The 23,446-nt window shown below is 42.7% G+C and overlaps 1 protein-coding gene across 2 annotated transcripts in view; it reads right to left on the reverse strand.

Moving 5' to 3' along the window:
* The window catches only part of SLC8B1 (solute carrier family 8 member B1), an 81,393-nt gene that overhangs the window by 12,083 nt on the left and 45,864 nt on the right, over window positions 1–23,446 (reverse strand). For both annotated transcript variants that reach the window (XM_089691220.1, XM_089691221.1), the window contains 6 exons: window positions 15,146–15,298; window positions 8,371–8,423; window positions 6,066–6,124; window positions 4,141–4,245; window positions 3,885–4,052; window positions 1,287–1,394 (listed from right to left, as the gene is read on the reverse strand). In XM_089691220.1, coding sequence (XP_089547346.1) covers window positions 1,287–1,394; window positions 3,885–4,052; window positions 4,141–4,245; window positions 6,066–6,124; window positions 8,371–8,423; window positions 15,146–15,298 — 646 coding nt within the window. The remainder of the gene's footprint in view (window positions 1–1,286; window positions 1,395–3,884; window positions 4,053–4,140; window positions 4,246–6,065; window positions 6,125–8,370; window positions 8,424–15,145; window positions 15,299–23,446) is intronic.

The following is a 23,446-nucleotide window of genomic DNA, read 5'->3' on the forward strand; positions in this document are numbered from 1 at the left end:
CCGAGAAGAGGAGGATTGGGGCTGCTCTGTGCAATACCACTGCACAGAGCAAGTAAGTATAACATGTTTGTTATTTTAATTGAAAAAAATGTGGACTTTAGTAACACTAAGGAAAATGTATTAATATTTATGCTCATATGCACGTATTTGTGCGCATGCAGCATAAATTACTGATCAAAAATGCACTTTTTCCTATTTTTTTTTCCACTAAGTTTGGTTCACATGCCTATGTGCACAGGCACATTGTATATAAAGGGCTACATTTTACCTTAGTAAAAAAAACCCGCTGTACCAAGCTTTTTCAAGCTTCAGTGTGCAACAGGCCTATCTGAGCTTGAAGGAATTTTACTTTTGCTGTGCTACCATTAAAAGAGCTCATTGACACTGTGTATCCAACAGCTCGTCAAATTAAAAACTGAGTTTATGGATCTCAGAAGCCACCATGTAGTTTACTGCAGCAGAGTTAAAATGTTGTCTATGCACCCTTTCTTTTATTTCCTAAACTTTACAGGAAAAAAGACAACTTATTTGCTGACACAGGCAATGTGAAGTTCACCAGTGAGCTTAATCACCAATCCACTTCCTATACTCCTTAAAAGTAGATGTTGGGGCAAAATATATTAGAACACATGCAAGTATGCTCCTATCCTTCTATTTATGGATCACAATGCAGTGTCTCTGCTGTAATGAAATGCCAAACAGTGTTGTCAGCTCTACCAAGTTCTTTTCTGCAGGACTACAGAACACCTCTTACTCATTTCCATACCTTAGGAGGCAAGACTTCTGTTGTCCAACAAAAGAGAACTGGGTAGGACCAGCAACACTGCTTGGCATTTCAGTGCAGTAGAGGCAGCATGCACTGAAGTTATGAGCTTGATGGATTTCTAGCAGGATCAACAGGTATTTTTCTGTGCTTGCAGTATTTTTAAGAGACAACATATGGGGAAATGCACACATATTAAAGAGATACACTGAATATATTTTTTTAAACTTTTGCCCAGACATGCAATGTAAAGGTTCCAATGGAGCAGTTTCCACCAGTTTACATAAAGCGATAAAGCTAATATCTCACAGCTAGACTCTCCATGAAATGGTTTACGTTACAGAGTTTGAAACCAAAATTTGCCTCAATAAATGAGTAGCATTTGAGAAGAAGTCTGTGCCTACTTATGCCAGCTTATGAGTTAACTTCCCAGTTATTACTCTAATTTACATGGAGTGGTCATTTGCCATATGCTTGATGAGGTAAGAGTAAAATGGAACCAACAAAATTACAGATATATTACCTGGCTCGCTTAAGCTAGGGGCAGCCAACGACCGATGGCGCAGCCTCTGATAGACCCAGGTGGAGAACACCACCACAAGAACATAAGCCACATACATCAGTATATACACTGTGTGAGCAAAATAGAAAATTAGACCCTGTAAGAGTAATACAGCTTAAAGGTTTCACCCTTAAATCAGGTGCCCATATAAATACCAGAAGTAATTTTGCCATGATTCTTGAATATTTTTTTGCAGGCCAATGTCTACCATAGACATAGGCATTAAGACTGTAATACCAACTTTTGCTTTAGGTGGTGCATGAACATTTAGTAAGTGCAGAAAGCAAAATGCAAGGACTTTGTGTTTCTAGGATTGAACTGGATGGACTTTTGTCTTTTTTTAGCCAGACTATGTAACTATCAGAAAAGGTATATAGTGAGCGCGTAATCCATAAGCAGCTATGCACTCAAAGCAACCAATATATTCAATAAATCAAATGATAAAAACTAGTGCAGCGCTAAAAAATGAAATATTAGATCAAATAAATTCAGAAAAACGCCCATAAAGTCTATGAATAGTGGCTGGTAAATATACTGGATAATGGTGGTGCTCCGTGGGAAATGATAAAAATGCGCACTCACCAGAAATAAAATGAATAAGAGCGTTGTATAAAATTCCTCATCAGAGGTCTGGTCAGAGGTCTGGTCACCTTGGGCAATCCTCCCTTCTGCGTGATGACAGGACTCAGTAAAGATGAATAAGATCCGGGTAACCAGAGGTTTCCTCAAAGGGGCTGGCTGGAAGGAACTGCTTGTTAACAGGGGATCTTCCACCTCTTGGTATAATGCCTGGATCCTGGCACAGGGTTTCTGGAAGATCCCCTGTTAACAGGCAGTTCCTTCCAGCCAGCCCCTTTGAGGAAACCTCTGGTTACCTGGATCTTATTCATCTTTACTGAGTCCTGTCATCACACAGAAGGGAGGATTGCCCAAGGTGACCAGACCTCTGATGAGGAATTTTATACAACGCTCATATTCATTTTATTTCTGGTGAGTGCGCATTTTTATCATTTCCCACAGAGCATCACCATTATCCAGTATATTCACCAGCCACTATTCATAGACTTTATAGACATTTTTCTGAATTTATTTGATCTAATATTTCATTTTTTAACTATGTAACTATGTTTCTACACAAAAGGAGAAGTATGTGGGAAATGTTCAACTATCACTGAAAAACCCACAAAAGCAAATACAGAACTACATGTATATACAGCCAAATTTAAAGTAATTAAACATTGTATGATATGTAATGGATGGTAATAAAGAGGTTGTAAACCCTTACATATACCCAATGAAGTGACTCAGGTGATACACAGAGATAAAACAAATCCTCCTACATAAGTTCTACCTGTTTATCTGTAGGCCTCTCTTTTCTACAGTTATTCAAAGTCCATAATTGATACAACTTGTCTGAGCTTTCAGAAAGCAGGGGGCAGGGAGCTGAAGTTACATTCTGGAGAGCTCAGCGAGAGCTGATTGGAGGGAAGGGACAAGTTTCAGTCAGAATCTAAATTTGGCCGAATTTTTGGTTATTCAGAGATTTGTATGCATCCATAAAAATACGTTTCGTTTATTCGTTTTCTAACAAATTTAACATTTTCAGAACAATAGGTTGAAAATGAATTGACCAATCCGAATTCTGTAAGAAGAATAGTTGTTTGTTAAGGAGAGGGCCTGGAAGCCGGTTGCTGCATCCTTAACAACCAATGACTCATCAGCTGTCAGTGGTTTCAAGCGAGCGCCCCCAACCCCTCCTGAACCATATCAGACCACATGCCCTCAACATAGGAGGGTGCTTGTTGATGGGGACAAGGATCTCTTCACCACAACCCTGGGCAGAGGTTGTGGGGGTCTGCGGCAGGGAGCTTATCAAAATCTAAAAGGCTCCTTTAACAAGGGGGCCCCCCATGTTAACAATTATGTGAATTTTGCATTCAGCTGCCAGAAGGGAAACCACTGACAGCTGAAGAATCATTGGTTGTTAAGGATGCAGCGGCCGGCTTCCCGGCACTCTCCTTAACAACCAGCTATTCTTCACACAGAATTCAAATTGGTCAATATATTTTCGACCGATTCGAACTGTTCTGAAAATTTGAAATTCGTTAGAAAATGAATAAAGGAAACTAAACAAATGTAAACTAATTCCGAAACGAATCTGCAAAATGAAATTAGTAACAACAAATTTATCCAACACTAAACACATTTATTTTGACCTGCACATGTCTAGGACACCCCCCCCCCTTCACACAGCACACAGGAACAGAGCTGGGGCTATCAATCCAATCACAGGATGTGTCCTGGAGTTTCCTCCCCGTCACCTTTTTATATCTTGTCAGAAGTGACTCTGACAACAGTAGAAAAAGGAGGCAACAGTACACACTATAGCGGGATATGCTTTGTTCATATTTGATGCCAGAGGTTACAACCACTTAAATAAGATTTTTTTCATCTAAATAGATGTAATGCCATTGTTTGGTATAAAACTATTAGTAAAGACTGATACTGAAATGGAAATAAAATGCAATGAAATAGGACAATGAGACAAAAGATACACACCCAGAACAACCGGTAAGGTCACATAACCTTGATACAGCACATAAAATGTTAGGAAGACGGCAGCGATGTAGAATGTAATATCTCTCAAGAAGGGACGAGAAGCAGCAGTAAATGGCTTTACCAATGCGATGCCTCCAGCTACGACTGTGGTGACAAATACACCAGCACCTGGGAAACAGGACATCTGGGTCATACACCTGTCTTTTTTAGAAGGTAGTTTTACACCATCTTAAATTTTATTGGTTTTAATACACACCAAAGAGAGCGCCAATAGCCAGCCCAGCAGTCCTGGAGTCTGAGAATGCAGCCACAGCACTGAACACATCCGGGGCCCCATTCCCAAAGGCCAGAAAGGTGACACCATGAAAGTGAAATGGTCAAGGAAATCTGCTTTACCAAGAAGTCATCCTGTTGTCCAGACAGACTGGCCTATTGTGCTATTCTGTCATCATGGACAACCGTTTTCCATTGTGCAATTATTTATAATATAATTATAGCACAATAGTAAACATGTGCCCTTAAACAGCAAAAATGCACAATGGAAAAAAGGACTTGTGAATAAAAAAAAACAAAAAACAAAACCACAAAATAAATGTATTGGTGTTTGAAGTGTGTAGAGAATTGATGTAGTTCCAACATCAGAGACACTGAGCCCTGGTACACACTGGATCACATTTCACTTGAAGTCGCACAATTTCAAAGCCACATGTCAGTGCGACTTGGCAGACGTGTGTGACTTCATGCATAGATGTCTATGCAAGTCGCACCTGAAATTGCAAAACATAGTGCAGGAAATTTTTTTCAAATTGGTGCGGCACCGCAAAGTCGGAGTCAGGTTTCATTGCCAGCAATAGGGTGCAACTAGTCATGCAATTTGAAGTGGTCAAATTGCACGACAAGTCGCACTGGTGTGAACCAGGGCTGAAACACAGAATTATTTTGGGGCATAGACAGGTATATCAGCTTTGCTCCACTGTCTAAAGTCTCCAACCATCAGTTTCCAGCAGCCTACCTTGCATGTCAGCTGCAATTTGCCTGGTGCAAGCAACTAAATATGTGAAAATTACACTTAAAAAAAAGTATGGAATTAAAAAAAAATCAGAGCTTCGATCCGATGCTGCATCTGTCTCCCGCTGCCTCTACACCAAGAACTGAGCATTCAAAGATCACCGGTTGCTCAGTTCTCGGTCTTGAGCAGAGAGCCAGTGACTGTTAGTCACCGGCTATCTGCTCTGCCCCTCCAGCGCTCACTGGATCATCGGGCTGAGGAAGGAGTGGGGGTGGCCATCTCAGGCTCTCAGCAGCGTGCTGAGAGGATGAGCCAGCTGTTGGTCAGGCATCCGGGTGGATCCCGACATTAAAGTCAGGATCACTGAAGAGTCTGGACCAGCTGGGCGACATCATCCAACAGCAGGCTTTTGCCTGCTGTCGGCTGAATATAGGTCACAGGAGTTCTGGACTAAGTACACTCCTGTGAACTACAGAAGTATAGCCAAAACAGCTTTGGCTATACATCTCCTTTAAAATACTGACACCTATCTTAAAAAGTGTGTCCAAACCCACAAATAAAAACTTGAATATACTATCCCAGGGCAGCAACTCTTTCTCACTGTACTAGTCTGAGGGAACCCTGCAGCTACTGACAATTGTAGTAGAGGAAAGCAAATTGCCCCAAATTCCAAAATGTTGATGGTCAACCAACTCTTCTGCCATCCCCTGGCTGTCAAAATACAATAAGCACAGCGGGAGAATGGAGGAATTAAATATCAGCATATGGCCTGCTTATGGAGATCAAAGACCATTTGGGCACGTAAGCAAGATCAGACTATCTTACAAAGTCTCTTGGCTTCAATTCTAATTAGGAACATGCTGGTCAGAGGGAGGAGCACACAAAAGTTGCAAGCACTGCCTTATAACCAGGGAAAACAGACAAGGTCTTCTAATCTGTCCAGTCTTTTTTCCCCACCTTCAGCAGTTTTGGGCCTACTGGAGACTGCCCTGTAGACATTTGATGATCACGGGTTGACAGGCCATCATATGTCAATGGGTACCTATAGTTTTTGCTGGTTAGTACACTGACTACATAAGCTACAACTAAAAGTGTCTATAGACAAACAACAGATATACTACATTACCTTACATTAAAACATTTAAACCCTAATAAGTAGATGAAAAAGGATACTGCCACATTATGGGAAAGCCTGAGTGTTCTTGAGATTGCAGACAAGTTTGGACAAAAGCTAAAAAAAAAGCAATGGAAAATCAAGCACATTGAATGAAAAAAACATCGAATGTAAAACATTGCGATGAAGACACTGACAGTAGTCCCATCCAAAATGAGTTACTAGGCCCTATGACTATTTAGGCTCACATTTCGTACATTTCAGAAAATTGCTTTAAAGCATTTTTTTATATGGTATTTATTTGACTTTTATCAAAACACAAACAAAAGAAAAACATGCACAAGAAAATAAACACATTCAAGTCTACAGTGAATGGTGATATTAAACATGAGATGTCATCAACATGATCTTGAGTAAAGTAAGTATCATAAGACCCCATGGCAGTCAGAGGAATAGAAGGAAAAGGGTGAGCACTAAGAGCAAGGAAGGAAATGTAGGGGAAATGGAGCATAAAGGGTTATGAAAACAGGAGGGCTGAGAAGTAGGACAATAACATGGATGGGGGTATAAACATAGGAGCCAGTGCCCAACAAAGGCCATAATCACTAAAGGAGATACAAACCTGAAATCAAGGGAGCCCATAGATTACTCAATTTTCTTTCCATCCACCACAGGGGGAAGAAAAAGAAAATTGCTTGATTCACCCCCATCAAAACAGTCAGTGTGATGGGGGAATGCCTCCAGCAGCGCTGTTGTGTTCTGCCAGCAGAGCGCCTTCTAAGCAGGCAGAACACAATGGATACTGCCACCGGCTATAGCCGCTGGCAGTAATCGAATTTCAAAAAATCCAACAGGCTGGTTGAACCGAAGTCGACTGATGGATCGATTTGGGTACATCACCCTCCCCATACATGGATTGAATCTTGGCTGGCCCGTGCTGAACCACCCAAATTTCTATCCATTTTTGGCCGGCTTAAGACTAACATTCAGGATGTGAGACATAGGGGATTATTTACTAAAACTGAAGAGTGCAAAATCTGGTGCAGCCCTGCAAAGAAACCAATCAGTTTCCAAGCTGTATTGGCAAAGCTCAATTGAACAAACTGAAGTTAGAAGCTGATTGGCTACCATGCACAGCTGCACCAGATTCTGAGTGCTATAGTTTTAGCAAATCTCCCCCATAATGTCCAAGTACACTCGGGGTGGGGGGTTAGGGAGTATTTAGCACAGAATGTTATTGTTTTAAAATGATCTATTGTAACAAGGAAAACACATTGTTGAACAAAACAATACCCTAAATTCCTGAAAAATAGTTTTCATCGAGTGATTTTTCTCTTAAACTGGTTATATAGGCTTAAGGTTTTTTTTTTTTTTTTAATCTTCATGCATTATATGCATGAAGGTAAACAACCTTCTGTGTGCAGCAGCCCCCTCAGCCAAGCTTGAGCCCCATGGCGAACCAGTAATGTGCATGAGATTCTCAGCTCTCCGGGGATTCTCCCTCCTCATTGGCTGAAACAGCAGCAGGAGCCATTGCTGTGAATCACAGCCAGTGAACCAATGAGGAGAGAGGGGCAGGGCCGAGCCAAGCAGCTCGGGAGTGAACTCGCTTGGGTGCCACCATAGCAAGCTGCTTACTCTGGGGGCACTCAGCAGGAGGGAGTGGCCAGGAGTACTGGTGGGGGGCCCAAGAAGAGGAGGATCGGTGCTTCTCTGTGCAAAACCACTACACACAGCAGGTAAATATAACATGTTTGTTATTTGAAAAAAAAAACCACTGCCTTTAATATCACTTTAATCTCCCTCTTTAGAAAGGTAGGGGGATGGGTGTACATGCACTCAAGCAACTGCCCGGTACCACAACACATATGCTAAAAAAAAAGTGTCCGCTCTTTTGCTTTATGCAGCTTGTTCAGCTGTCATTAAATGTAGTCAGCATGGCTCTGGAATCACTGCCAATTAGACTCTGCAGGGCTGGGTGGGGGATGTATCAGCCTGTGCAGCAGCATGGCATCCTATAGGTCCCAGGCAAGAACACAGGATGCACCTTTACAATGGTATCAAATGGGATCACAGATTTGCTTCCATGGTAAGCCTAGAGGGGACTGGCAGAATCACTGGGCATTTATTCTGCATTGTAACTTATAGAGAAATAAAAGCCAGTAAAATGAATATTGTGAGGACAGAGGAATGTACCCAAATTATGATTTTAGGTTTACAAATACTTTAACTTCAGGTATCAGCTGAATAGTTCTAACAAAGTATATTTTTGCCAAGTTAGAAAAGTTCAAGCTTTTTGTAAATTATCTCCAACTAGACAGGTCTATGTTGTAAGTAAAGAAAAAGTCAACCAAAATACTCACAACTTTTCGGCAGTTACTGCAAGGATGATGAAAAGGTAAAGAAGCCACAGGGCCTAAACAGGAAATAAGAGGTGACAGACAATTAATCTACGAACTATAGTGTTGTGTCAGAATATACAAGTTAAAAAACAAACATACAGGTTGTGCCAATACAAAACTCAGATATAACCCTGCACTGCCATAAATTATCCCCAGCTACCTGACAAAGGGATTTTCTGCTTTCATTATGAAAGGAAACCATTTTTTATGTATTAAAGCTCAAAGCTGGGGTGACCCTGCTTAACGCTGAACTCTGGGATAAGCAAATATTGTCTAAATACAAGAGGGACGTGTACTCTTTCTTGAATCTTGGTGTGCTTTGTGTATGTTTTCCAGATATGCGCATTAGCCTAGTGTGAAACTTTGCCTCTGTGTAGGATCTTCCTGTAATAAAGACTAAGCACTGCTGCCCTCTTTCTGTGTGCAGGATGATTGGTCTGGTATCCGCCCCCTCCTGTAGTTTTCTGTAGGCAGCCTGTAGTGGGTGGGGCCAGTTGGGTCCCACCTACAGCTCTGACCCCTGCAGAGGTCATGTACAGCACAGCGATGATGTTGTTGCTACTTTAGTATGGCAATATCTAGGTTTGTACAGGCAAGCACATAAAGTGGCATTTACAGCCTTTGTGGCTATTGAGCTATATATTATAATGAAAATATCTGCACCTGGAGTTTCGAAATATAAATAACCACCATATAATACTTCAGCTCAATGGTAAAAGCAACATAACACATTGAAGGAAATTTATTAAAAAAAAAAAAAAAAAAAAAAAACGAGCTTGATTGTATGGCAACCAATCAGCTTCTACTTATTTTTAAAGCATAACAGAATGGAAGACAGATGCTGATTGGTTGTCACGGACTGCTTCTCTGTCTGCTAAACATTTGATAAATTTCCCCCACTGTAATAATTACAAATAACTCAGAATCTGCTGAGGTGCAATGAAGGACAGTGCCTTTCTAAAGCCAGACTTGCATCACACAGGGAACTGCTGTCTATGAAACAGTTAATACTTGCCACTTAGCATCAGTACACAGGTGAAGCAACTGTCATAAAAAATCCCCGAAATACTGTATATGAAATATAGTGTGTTTTCTTTTTACGCCAATCAGCTGTAGGCCAGGTCTGACCCAACATACAGCCGAGTTAAAAAAAAACCCAAAAAACACAATTTTAAAGCAAAAGGTACATGAAATTATAAATAGGCAATCTGTTAATGCCCAGTCGCAGTGCTAAGTGTACGCTGTATTGGTGTTGTGTTATAATGATGCAGAGATACTTTTATAGCATCACAGTGCATTACAATGCATGGCAATGTGTCACAATGCACTGCAGCACAGAAATTCTTGAATGCAAAAAAAATAAATAAATAAAGCACTGGAGTGCATTGCATGTGTACAATGCATACCAGTACATGAGGGTTATGTGCACCATAGGGCATGCCACTGATGCAAATGGGCCCTTTGTGTGTTGACCTCATTCACCCAACTACAAAGTGCCTTATAGTGTCAAGAAATGTATTTCTGGGGGCGTGGCTTGGTCATGGCAGCGTGAATACGCACGTGTAAGAGCTCTGTGAGACCCGAACCCTGAGACAGACAGTCCAGCTGTTGCAGTGCACCGCTTTAGATGCCAAGAGAGAGGAAACCACAGCCTGCAGCCAGTGAGCCGAGGGGACCAGTGATTGCTCATTATTTTCTCCGACAACACGCGGCCTCCTCTCCAGCGCCCGCTTCTCCATCCAAGATGGTGCCACCAAAAGTCAGCATGTCGGGACCCTCTGGCTCTAAGAAACACTATGTGCCGCAAAAGGGGGACGAACACTCTACCCCATGCCCATTCTCACCTATCCTGACCCTAGTGCTCCCTCGGGCAGACTCCCCCGCTGGCTCATCCTCTTCTCCCATCTCGGGCACCTGGAAAGAAGGGGAGCTCCGGGACCTTATCGCTACCTACCATCGCTGATCTACCTACCAAGCAAGATATACAAGCCAAGGCTTCCTCTATAGCGGCAGCGCTGTTTCAAGAGCTCCAGGACCTGACGCGGTCAAAGCAGCGGTATGTTTACGTTTACATTTATTGATATGTCTCGGTTCTTCGGTCTCACATCTCTGATTGTCTAATCAGAGTCTCACTTCATCACCCCCCCCCCCCATAGGGTAATTCCCCTATGGCGCACCACGGTGGCGATTTGAATTTCACAATGAACCCAACCTTGGATGTTTCCAGGGGCAAGTCTCATCATTCTTTTGCCTGACTGAAGCGTCTTAAGGTGGAACTTCATCTATTACAGTTGGTGGATCCTTACAATATAATGCTCAGGATAGAGACTACTCCTTTTTATCTTCTGTTCATCAAACTTACTCACACCTGGACTACCTCTTAGTTTGACAAAAGGACTTGCCCAAGGTCCATTCTTCCAGCATAGGCGACATCCTTCTATCGGATCATGCCCCAATCCATCTTGCTCTGCGTTTGGGCGCTATAGTCCATAGCCCCCCAACTTGGTGCCTTAACAAAGCTTTTCTTCATTTTCCAGATATCCATCAGGCTGTGGAAACCGCCATAACGGACTATTTTTCTCTCAATTCGGGTTCGGTGGACAACCCGCTCTTACTCTGGGAGGCACATAAGCCTGTCATCCGGGGCTCCCTGATGGAGATTGGGGCACGTCTGAAATGGGAAAGTAGATACCCTACTCGCCCGCCTCCGTCGGCTCGAGAGGGTGCATAAGGCCAGCCTAGCACGTGACACCTATAGGGATCTTGTTAAGACATGGGAGGAATGCCCTCCTTTTCTATAAAGTTAAACAGAAACTGCCATGGTCTCATCGCACGATGAACGAGTTCTCCAAAAAGCCAGGCACCTCCTGGCCAGGGCACTCCATGGAGCTTCTGGCTCCAAATTACTTACTTCAGTGGGCATGGCCTTGGAATTCCGCTTCTTCTATCAAGGCCTATACAATTTACAAACACGTTCTACTAGTGCGGCTGAAAGGGACCTTGGACATTCAGTCCTGCATTTATTCATCTGGAATGCCATCACTCCCACAATCAGCACGGAAGCAACTGAATGCACCTATCACTATAGAAGAGCTGGGAGTGGAACTATCCCAGTCCAAACCGAAAAAGGCCCTGGGCCCAGACGGTTTCACTGCCTCCTACTATAAAACCTTTTGTGACCTGCTAGTCCCCCCCCCATATAGTGACCGCATGGAAGTCTTTGGTGAAGCGGAAGGCCATGCCACTTGACTCCCTCTGGGCCTATATCTTGGTAATTCACAAGGAAGGCAAAGACCCTGCTCTTTGCGGTAGTTATCGGCCGATAGCTTTGCTCAATACTGATCTGAAACTTTTCGCAAACGTTATAACCAATAGGTTACTTCCACATATTCCTCAGTTGATTTACAAGGATCAAGCAGGTTTTGTCCCTCTCAGAGAGCCACGAGACAATACTATACGAGTGCTCAACCTAATCCATGCTGCTAGGACCAGTAAGCGCCCACTAGTTCTACTTCAGCTGCGTTTCTTTCTCCGCCGCTGCTTTCTCACTCCAGGCACAAGTTTTGAGTCCATCTGCCATAGGGGGGAACCGGTTCGTCATTCCCTCTCCAAGATATATGCATCTCTGATCCACCCGGGAGCGGACTACGTCCCACCTTTTCTGGTCAATGGGAGACAGACCTGGAGCTACAACACACTACACAGCAAAGGGATACAATTCTTTATTTCTCCCATAAATCCTCTATTGCCTCTAGGGTTTAGGAAACCAGTTACAAAATACTCACCTGGTGGTATAAGGTCCCCACCAAACTCCACTGCATTTCCCCTCATATCTGGCTCCTGCTGGCGCCACCCTCCCCCCCCACAGCCATTGGAAGTGTTTTTCATACTGTTTTTACACTTACCACTTGATATATGTTGATTTCCTAACATATCTGGGATTAGACTACCGTAAGAATTTATCTCTTTCTTAACCCGTTACTGTGACCAATGCTCAATGTGAAACTTTTTATCTGACGCTTTCAGTTTACATTTCAGAACTCTAGTGTTCACTGTCATTTGGTTCTGTCAGTATTGATCAGACTATTGTTGTTACTTTCCTGATATGGTTCTTTATTGTACGACATTATGTTTTGTGTTATTGAACCCACATTTGTGAATTCTTGTGAAAAGAAATGTATTGCTGCACCTGGGAGTCATAGATGTTTGTGTACAGCTGTGGGTACCAGCCTGTACAAATCCATGACAGGCTGACAAACAATGGGACTGTATGCATGTAATTGCACATTTAATCGGTTACATGTGTACAGGGATTTATGAGCACCCAGGATGCCAGATTTCATGCGTAGAGCCTCAGTGTCTTTCAGCTTGTCATGGATTCATACAGGCTACTGCCTACGGCTGCAAACAAGCACCTGTGACTCCTGGGTGCAGAACTAAGCTAATTGATGCCGTTTGGCCCTTTGTGTGTGAATGAGGTCTAGGGCCTCATTCACACGGACACTGTGGCCATTACAAAAAAAATCAGTAGTTTTTTTTATGCAGCTGGAGCAGTCTACAGCTGCATGCAGGCCGACTATGTTACTCAATGGGCATGCAGCAGCTGTACAAACATAGGTCCTAGTTTGAAAGGCATGGGGGTGCGTGGCCCCAAACACAGGCAGTGTGCATTTGAGGCCGCTTACCTGCATGACTGTCAAATTAGGACCCATGGCTGTGTCTCTATAGAGAAACATAGCCTGCCTGCATGCATTTCCAGTCACATAAACAAAATGCTCATTTGCACTGTATGGGCCATAGCACACGCATGAATGAAACCTTAATTATTATAAAAGTTTTACAATTTAAAAATTTTTACAATTATATTTACTTTTTTTTTTAAAAAAACAGTTCTGTTGGGAATGGGGGAGAGACAGGCTTTGGTAAAATATCAGGAGTCTAAACAGACCCCTGATGTCTCACCTTTGAGAAAGAGCAAGAGATTAAGGACACAGAGTCTTCAATCCACTTCCCTGCAGCCTCAGCTGCACTCACTGAATGAATGAACAGGAAGGCTCCTGTACAGAGGCTTCTTGTTCATTCAGAAACTGAAAGCTTCAGTTATGAATGAATACAGGAGTGGTTGGCATTGATCACTCACTGTATTAATTCGGGTAAAGAAAGGTGTGTGTGCGGGGGGTAAACATTTTTTCCTTTCCCTGCACTTTATTCTAAAAGCAATCCCCTATGTGTCTGCTGCAGCAGCTCACAGTCATCGGGAGGGAGAGTAGGAGAAGTCAGCAGCACTGCAGGGAAAGCCCTGGGGGATTGGCACTGCAGGATGAGGATAAAGGACAGGCAGGATCTCGAAGAGGTAAGGGGGATCATGAAGAGGAGGCAGAGGAGACACAGGGCAAAGCAGCTGTGGTAGAAGCAGGAGGAGTGCGATTTAAATTTATGATGAAGAACTATAATCAGTGGCTTGTCATTTGCTGATCACAGTTATTCTTTTTATTCAGCAGCCTACTGGACAGTTCTGCTATAAGATCCTAGTCATGGCCAACTGAGATGGCTCATGTGACTTTACTATAGCTGACTATTCCGAACTTTAAACTGCTACATTTTCAGTACACAAAGTACTATATACTTATGAAGGTAGCAGCTTTAACAGTAGGCTTGTGACAGGTTCACTTAAGTTAAAGTAATTTATAAGATCTTATTTTGCGCTGCCCAAGTCAGGCTTGACTAAACGTAATCAATAAAAAGTATAGTCAGCATGAGTATCTAGAAAACAAGGTCATGTACTGTACTATGTACTCATACTGTATAAACTGTATACTGCAATCATGTGATACTGAAACAGAGTATCATTTCTACAGACATACTGTACCAGATGACATACATGTGATACATATTATACATTCTAAATAATTATGCATGTGAAATAACACGGTACTACAAAAGCTTTAAAGTAGTACAAAAAGCATTTATAGTAAAAGGCAAATATGCTCCAGTATATTTGCAACCTATGGAAGAATTAATTCTCAGGGACTTGTGGAACTTGAAAGATTACTCTAAAAATAGATTAATATTAAACATGTAAGATGTCAGGTACTTTCCACAGTAGGGGTATACAGGCTATTGCTGCATTTACCATGAGAATGGTAAAAAGGCTTTATAGTTTGAATTAGGTCTCTCCATTAGGTGGAGGCGGCACACTGATGGATTTTGGCTTAGATCTACCTGTATAAGTTGTCTAGTTGTACAGATCCCGACCTCCCAGAAGGGCTGGAGTTTGGAACATGACCAAAATATGCGTCTCAGTCACTCTGTTAGCTAACTGCTACACTATTTGAATTCAGAGGTAAAAATGGTAACTGGATTTAGCAGCACCTTATTTAAAAACTCTTGTTCACCTTTAACAAGGCAAACGTAAGGCACAATGGTTATGAACAAGCCAAGAAAACGAATGACAAATTGCTTCTAGTGTATCCTATGTCTACATGAAGCTGAAATCTGTCTGAATGCTATGGCTTACTGCACCTAGCATATACACATTAATATGCCTTGCCTTATAAAACAAGTCTCCATGTGATGATCAAATGACTGAAAAAGTAAAATGCATAGCCAGCTTTTATTTCCTTTAATAGAATCTTCTGTGAGCTTTCCCAATCTTGGCACTGTAAATTCCAACTGAAGGCTTACACAAGCGCTTACAGAGTTAATCATTGCCAGGCTGACATAAATATATACTTACATACAAGAAGATAGCCAGCGGAAAGAGTGTTGGAGGAAAGCTGCAGAATGCCCCATCCAAGTAACTAAAGTATCCATCATTGTCAATGCAATCTGGGGTTCTTTTGATGAAGTCACAGCGAAGGGAAGCATTTACCTTTCCCACCTCTTGACACTGCACAAAACAAAAACCACAGGACAAAAGTAAATCCAAAGGTAATCATTAATAAATGTTACATTATTTCCAGAATTGTGTATAAAATGAGCCAACCAAGCTAAAGGGAATTAGATTCAGCCTATATTGGGCTAGTTTGTGGATATCTATAAGTTACCCAAAAGAGGAATCCCCCCACCTTCAAAGTTTAGTTCTGATAAGTATTGACTATTGTAACTCCCTCCTCATTGGCCTACCTAATCGCACGCTATCCTCCCTTCAGTCTACCATGAATGCTGCTGCCAGACTCAGTCACCTTACTAACCGTTCCGTATATGCCATCCCTCTCTGCCAATCCCTCCACTGGCTTCCCATTGCCCAACGGTTAAATTCAAAACATTAACAATAACATATAAAGCCATTTATAACTCTGCCCCAAAGTACATCACCAATCTTGTCTCCAAATATCACCCAAACCGTACTCTCCGCTCCTCGCACAACCTCCTGTTCTCTAGCTCCCTTGTCTCCTCCTCCCATGTTCATCTCCAAGACTTTTTCAGAGCTTCCCCCATCCTCTGGAACTCTCTACCCCAATTTATCAGACTATCATATATAAGGTAAAATATACAGTAAGCGCTCATCAATAGTGGCAGCAGCTGAACATAAAGGAAAACGCATATAAAGTCCCACAATTCATATATATAAAAAAAATGCAGCGCTTGAAAAGAAAGGTGATGATAAGACACAGTCCAGTGAACAAAATGTGCTCCGTATTTCCTAGTGCAGGTGGTAAAGATTTACACTAACCAGATAGCGTAAAATTATACGCATGTGTATATGTATCCTGTAGAGTCCCCTTCTGCACTCAGATCTGGTCAAATAGATAGCCGGAAAGGATAGACATCCTACGCCCTCTCGTGGTAAAAGAGTGGTCCAGCAAGTCAGAGCGATGCCAATCAGAGTAAGCCTTCCCCCTTCACTGGAGATGACAAGGAGATTCCCTTGGGGCTGTAAAAGTTGAGGAAGCTCCACTCCTTCAGGACCCGGTCACAGATCTAAAGTGAATTCTCAATCTTCCAATACACCTTCTTCTGCCTTCAGGTGTGTTCTTTCCTCTCCAGATAAAGGAAAGGCTGAGCAATTCACAGGCCCTGCTGTATGTTCAGCTTGCATTTACAGACTATCGCTTACTCTGCTCACTTTTAGGCAATCTCTGAAAACCTCTGTTCAGGGAAGCCTATCCTGCCCTCAGCTAATAATGGAATCTTCTACTCCTCCTACCAGTCCATCCCCCACAGTTACCACCTTTTGTACCACTAGCCACTCCCTCTTAGATTGTAAGCTCCAAGGAGCAGGGCCCTCCTAACCTTCTTGTATTGAACTATATTGTGGCTGTATTGTCTCCCGTTACATTGTAAAGCGCTGAGCAAACTGTTGGTGCTATATGAATCCTGTATAATAATACTCCTAGATTGTAAGCTCCAAGGAGCAGGGCCCTCCTAACCCTCTTGTATTGAACTGTATTGTTGCTGTATTGTCTCCCGTTACATTGTAAAGCGCTGAGCAAACTGTTGGTGCTATATGAATCCTGTATAAGTACTAGCACCTTTTTTTCTTCATTTTTGGTGCTTGTCAGGAATGGGGGAAATTAGAGTTGCTAAATCTATCCCAGTCAATCTGTAAAAGTGTTGATTTGGCGGCACATTTTTCCTCCTCTACCATCCCTGTCTACTCTTCTTCCCCCTATGACCCGTTCGGCCCACTTTCATCTATGCCAGCTCTTCTTCCCCCTGACCACTCCTGCCCAATTCTATCCTTACATAAAGAGTGTATCCTTTTCTTTCTATTGCCAGGTCTTTTCTTCAGACTTACCAGAATCAAAATGTGATGTCCAATCACGGACATGTTTTTAACGAATTCAGTTCAACAGCAATTTTTTAGCAAACATGTAAAAATTAGCATTTTTGGCCATAAAATGTCTTAAAACCCCAAGAACGGTGTCTATTTTCTGAAAGCAAAGACCTTGAAGAATACTTGGAGTATGAAAGCTCTCAAGACATTTTCTTTTGGCCTCTCCTAACCATTAAGATTCACTAGAAAAATCTGTTCCACACTTATGTTATTTCATTAAGAAATCTGCATTAGGCCCTGGACATGCAGAATCTTTGTTCCACTTAACACTGAATATAAGTTCTCAAAAAGTATTTTTTAAAGTGGTTGTAAACCCTTACATATACCCACTGAAGTGACTAGCCTTGTGCTACACAGAGAGGAAACCAATCCTCCTACATAAGTTGTACCAGTTTATCTGCAGCTCTCTCTTCTCTACAGCCAAAGTAAACAGTACTTCTCAGCTCTAGAAGGCAGGGGATGGTGATCTGATGTCGCAGAAGGAACAGCATAGGGCTGGCAGCCGAGTTTAATTCGAGACCTGAGATTCCTGGAGGGAATGAACACCCCCCTCCTCTACACAGTCTCATAGGGAAACATGCACAGCTGAGGCTGTAAATCACCTTTTGTATGCAGAGGGAAAACATCCTCTGGGATTCTGTGGTGTTGGCATAAACTGTCAGAAGTGACTCATGCAGAAAGCAGAGGAAGGAGTAGAGACAGAAAATAGCAACCTCACTAAGGTGCTTTGGATTGAGGCTATTTCACATTATAGAGGGATATGCTATGTTTGTTTTTAATTTCAGAGTTTTATGACCAACCACTTTAACAACTTTCCTGCTGCCCTATAGCAGAAGTACTGCTACAGGGTGGCAGGGCTGTGCAAAATCACATATACACATTATACATATAGATATATATACACACACACACACACACACACACACACACACACACACGTGATTTGCATTTCTGGGTAGGGGGGCGCCACTATTGGCGGCTAGGGATGTCAAATACCGGGCCCCGGCCAGCACTCAGTGATCGTTGGGTAAAGCCGACAGGAGAGAGATCTGTGTGTAAACAACACAGGTCTCTCTCTCCTGTCAGCATGGACATGCTGTTTTGTATCGCTCTGTACCGCAGGGAGATACAAAACAGCATGTCTCCCTAGTAAAATACAGCACACAGTAAAACAGTACACAGTTAACCCTTTGATTGCCCCAGCTGTTAACCTCTTCCTGCCCAGTGTCATTAGTACAGTGTCAGTGCTTTTTATTAGCACTGATCACTGTACTAATGTCACTTGGGATGTCAGTGGCAGTTAGTTCCCATCCAGTGTCAGAATGCCCGTCACAGTTCCGCAGTCCCGATAAGTCACTGATCGCCGCCATTACTAGTTTTAAAAAAAAAAAAAAAAATTCCAGTATATATACCGCCATTTGTGGACTCTATAAAACTTTCATGTAAACCAATTAATTTACACATATTGGGATTTTTTTTTTAGCAAAGTCATATAGCAGAATACATTTTGGCCTAAATTTATGAATAAATTAGATTTTTTAAAAAGGACATAAATTTAATTTATGTACAGCGTTGCATGACCATGCAGTTAAAGTAACGCAGCGCTGTATCGCAAAAAATGGCCTGGTCAGGAAGGGGGGTAAATCCTCTGGAGGGCAAATGGTTAAATTGTGCATGTTTACTACCAGCTATTTGAAAACATCGTTGTAAAACCACATAAAAGTCTATGCCATAAAGCACTCATTTCTCAGTGCACACTGTAGAGCTTCCCCTTTATAAAATGCAATAGGGAAGCACTATACACTGGCATGTAGCCAGCTGTAATGTTACCCCTTCCCAATAGGGAATACTAAATCATATTACTAAATAGTATAAATATTATGTGATAGTGGATGAAACAAGGAAGTACAAACTGGATGATGAAACTGGACACAAAAAAGCAGGAGGAATTACATGCCACACTCTGGACACTAGATTCATCAGGTTTGTCTAGCTGTCCCTGAACTATACATAGAAATGTTCTAAGATATGTGCACACAAACATTCTAGGCAGCAATCAGGACACACCTTCATATAATCATAGCTTGTGGCATGCAAGTGTGTAACTTCTGAACAAATACCAAATCCATTCCAAGTCATGCACAAGCCTCACTAAGTAAACTTTCTTTACTTTCCCTGACTGATCCAAATCCTCTTTCATTTGTGTCTCTTGCACCTCCCCTCTCAGACACTGCAGTTTACAGTGGGAGGGTTGTAGCAACAAATACAGAGCTGTTCATCCAGGACTAGGTGTGGCCAGGAGCTGATGGATAAACTACTGTTTGTGGATCAGCAGCGAAAATCCAGATAGCAACATCCCCTGTGACATCTCACCCACTGTAGTGCAACACAGGCCCAACCTACATGAGAGGGGCAACTGAATTTAAGAGCAGTGCAGCATCGTTGCCACAACATCACAAGAAGCTGCAATGAGAGGACTTCACTGGCAGTCTCAACAGGTATTTGAGGAACTATGCACAGGGACTAAGAAAACCAAGTGCAGATGTATTCATAATTAAGTGAAGCAGTATATTCTTCTTAATGAGGTCAAAGTTGTACTTTAACACCTTCCAGCCCGGCCTATAGCAGATTGATGGCCGGGCAGGACACTCCTCGTTGTGACTGGGCGTCATATGACGTCCTGTGAAAACGAGCCACTCACACCCGTTGCAGATCATATGACCAATCAGAGCAGATCACATGTCAATTGTATACAATGGATGGCTTCCTGTCATGCCATCCATTGTATACAATTATGTTGTTAGCTGTGACTGGTCAAGGCAGTCACATGATACAGACAGGGCCTATCACAACCCATCTGTATCATGTGATGAGCTTTGCCCAGTCACAGCTAATCACAACAAAAGACTGAATGAATCAGTTTCATTCAGTAACAATGATTGCAAATATCAATGAAATACATTGGTATTAGCAATCATAATGTGTAAAAAAAAAAAAAAGAAGAAAAATCCTGATCACTTGCCCAGAGTAGTTCAATGTTATTGTGGTAAGATTGTATTGCTTTGGTCACAGTGTACTGAAAAATAAAATAGTAAAAAAAAGAAAAAAATTTAATAAAAAAAAATAAATAATAGAAACATTTGATAAAAAAACACAAATTCAATTATTATTATTATTTTTACCAAAGAAATGTAGCAGAATACATTTTGACCTAAATTTATGAAGAAATGCTTTTTGTTTGCAAATTTTTTAACAGAAACGAAGAAAAATGCGCTTTTTTTCAAAAGTTTCAGGTGTTTTTTGTTTTATTTAGCAAATAATAAAAAACTCAGTGGTGATTAAATACCACCAAAAGAAAGTTCTATTTGTGTGAAAAAAATTGTAAAACTTTCATATGGGTACAGTGCTACATGACCGTGCAATTGTCATTCAAAGTGCGACAGCGCTGAAAGCTGAAAGTTGGCTTGGGCAGGAAGGGGGTAAAAGTGCCCGATATTAAAGTGGTTAAGCCAATTTATGGTGACAAATGCTTAACATGATTTAAGTGGAGTTTAATTAAACATGAAACATCCCCAAATGCCCCAACGGCAGCAGGGGGTTTCTCTGCCCTCCAGCCTGCTCCAAGCCCAGCAGAGTTCTCTGTGATCTAGTAGTTGCAGAATTGCCATGTCCTTTACCAGTATTAGTCCAATGCAACACTACCTACCAGCTGCTAAAACCTGGAGGTTGCAGCTGGACCATACAAAGGCCTGAAGTCTAAGATCTCCCCAACCACTAGTCTAAGGTCTCTATTTAGATGGATGTGATATAGTGGGTAAAGGGGAATTAGGGGATACCCAATGTTTGGCGCCTTCCAGCCCTTTAAGGGTTCCAGAAGCCGGGAGGCGGGGTTTAAGGTCATGTGACCGCCGTGATGCGCCATCACAGCGGTTGCATGATCGGGAAAGGTCCCGATCAAAAGAGGAGATCGGGACCTTTCCGTGAGTACCGGACATGTGAGCTGGGAGCACACAGGGCGCGCGCTCTCGACACATATGTCCTTTTTTTAATAGAAAGCAAATGTGCGACCGCTCGGCGTCTAGGCCCAGATGCCGGGAGGCCGCACATTTGTGTGTGGCCGGTGTGAAGAGGTTAAATTAAAGCTGGACATAGATTATGCAATTTTCTTTCCTTCTAACACGGGTTGAAAGTTGCTTCTGCCTTTCAGCACCGAAGTCCCCAGTTAGAATCCCAGCCAGGACGCTATCTGCTTGGAGTTTGCATGTTCTCCCTGTGCTTGTGTGGGTTTCCTTTGGGTACTCCGGTTCCCTCCCACACGTCAAAGATGTGCTAGTATGTCAACTAGCTCCTGTCTAAATTGTCCCTAGTGTGTTAATAAATTCACAGACATGTATAGAATTTTGTTTTCACTTTATCATTATGGAATACTGAGTATAGATTAATGAAGAAAAAATGAATGTAACCACTTCAATACTGGGTTGCGATCTTTCACCCCCTTCCTATCCAGGCCAGTTTTCAGCTTTCACTTTGAATGACAATTACGCGGTCATGCAAACACTGTACCCATATGTAAATGTTATTTTTTGAGACAGAGCTTTCCTTTGGTGGTATTTACAAACAAATAAAAAAAAAACCATGGGGAAAAAACATTTTCCTTCGTTTATGTTATAAAAATTTTGCAATAAGTAATATCTTCTTCTTCATGAATGAGCGCTGATGAGGCGGCACCGATATGATGCACTGATGGGCACTGATGAGGCGGCACCGATATGATGCACTGATGGGCACTGATGAGGCGGCACCGATATGATGCACTGATGGGCACTGATGAGGCGGCACCGATATGATGCACTGATGGGCACTGATGAGGCGGCACCGATATGATGCACTGATGGGCACTGATGAGGCGGCACAGATATGATGCACTGATGGGCACTGATGAGGCGGCACCGATATGATGCACTGATGAGGCGGCACCGATATGATGCACTGATGGGCACTGATGAGGCGGCACCGATATGATGCACTGATGGGCACTGATGAGGCGGCACCGATATGATGCACTGATGAGGCGGCACCGATATGATGCACTGATGGGCACTGATGAGGCGGCACCGATATGATGCACTGATGGGCACTGATGAGGCGGCACCGATATGATGCACTGATGAGGCGGCACCGATATGATGCACTGATGGGCACTGATGAGGCGGCACCGATATGATGCACTGATGAGGCGGCACCGATATGATGCACTGATGGGCACTGATGAGGCGGCACCGATATGATGCACTGATGGGCACTGATGAGGCGGCACCGATATGATGCACTGATAAGGCGGCACCGATATGATGCACTGATGGGCACTGATGAGGCGGCACCGATATGATGCACTGATGGGCACTGATGAGGCGGCACCGATATGACGCACTGATGAGGCGGCACCGATATGATGCACTGATGGGCACTGATGAGGCGGCACCGATATGATGCACTGATGGGCACTGATGAGGCGGCACCGATATGATGCACTGATGGGCACTGATGAGGCGGTACCGATATGATGCACTGATGGGCACTGATGAGGCGGCACCGATATGATGCACTGATGGGCACTGATTATCAGTGTAAACCATGTACTGACAGACTTGTTGGTTATTGGCTTTCCTTTCTTCACACAGAAACAGCGTGTGAGGAAAGGACGGCCGATAACCAGCAAGTCTGTTTACATGTGATCAGCTGAGTTTGGATATAGCTGATCACAGGTACAGGGTCATGTGACTGGCCCTTTACGCCAATCTGTGATTGGCTGTGTCAAAAAGGACACAGCAGTCACAGAATGTGCACAATCCATGCCCTGGGGGCACACAGGGAGCAGAGTTCTGGGAGGATGTCTATAGACGCCCTCCCAGAATTAGACAACAGTGCTGTAGCCGTCTTTCGGGTATAGCGCGGTCGGCAAGTGGTTAAACAACTGTAGTATCAGGCTGCAACATAACAAAAGTGTAAAAACTGAAGAGGGTCTGAATACTTCATGAATGCATTGTAAGTATGCATATGAGATGGGGACTTCTGATTGTAAGATCTTTGAATGTCCAGCATGTAATGCACTGCTGTCATAGCTATATAAATACCTGTAATAAATAAGTATTTGATATGTTTCAATTACCTTCCCAACTTTCTCAAATAGCTTGTAAAACACTGCCACTTTGCAGGAGAGATGCTTTTGACAGTTCTGTCAGAGTGGCAAATTCACAT

The sequence above is a fragment of the Staurois parvus genome, unplaced genomic scaffold (genome assembly GCF_062004578.1).
Source record: "Staurois parvus isolate SC_StPar_1 unplaced genomic scaffold, SC_StPar_1.0 ptg000556l, whole genome shotgun sequence".
Lineage (NCBI taxonomy): Eukaryota > Metazoa > Chordata > Amphibia > Anura > Ranidae > Staurois > Staurois parvus.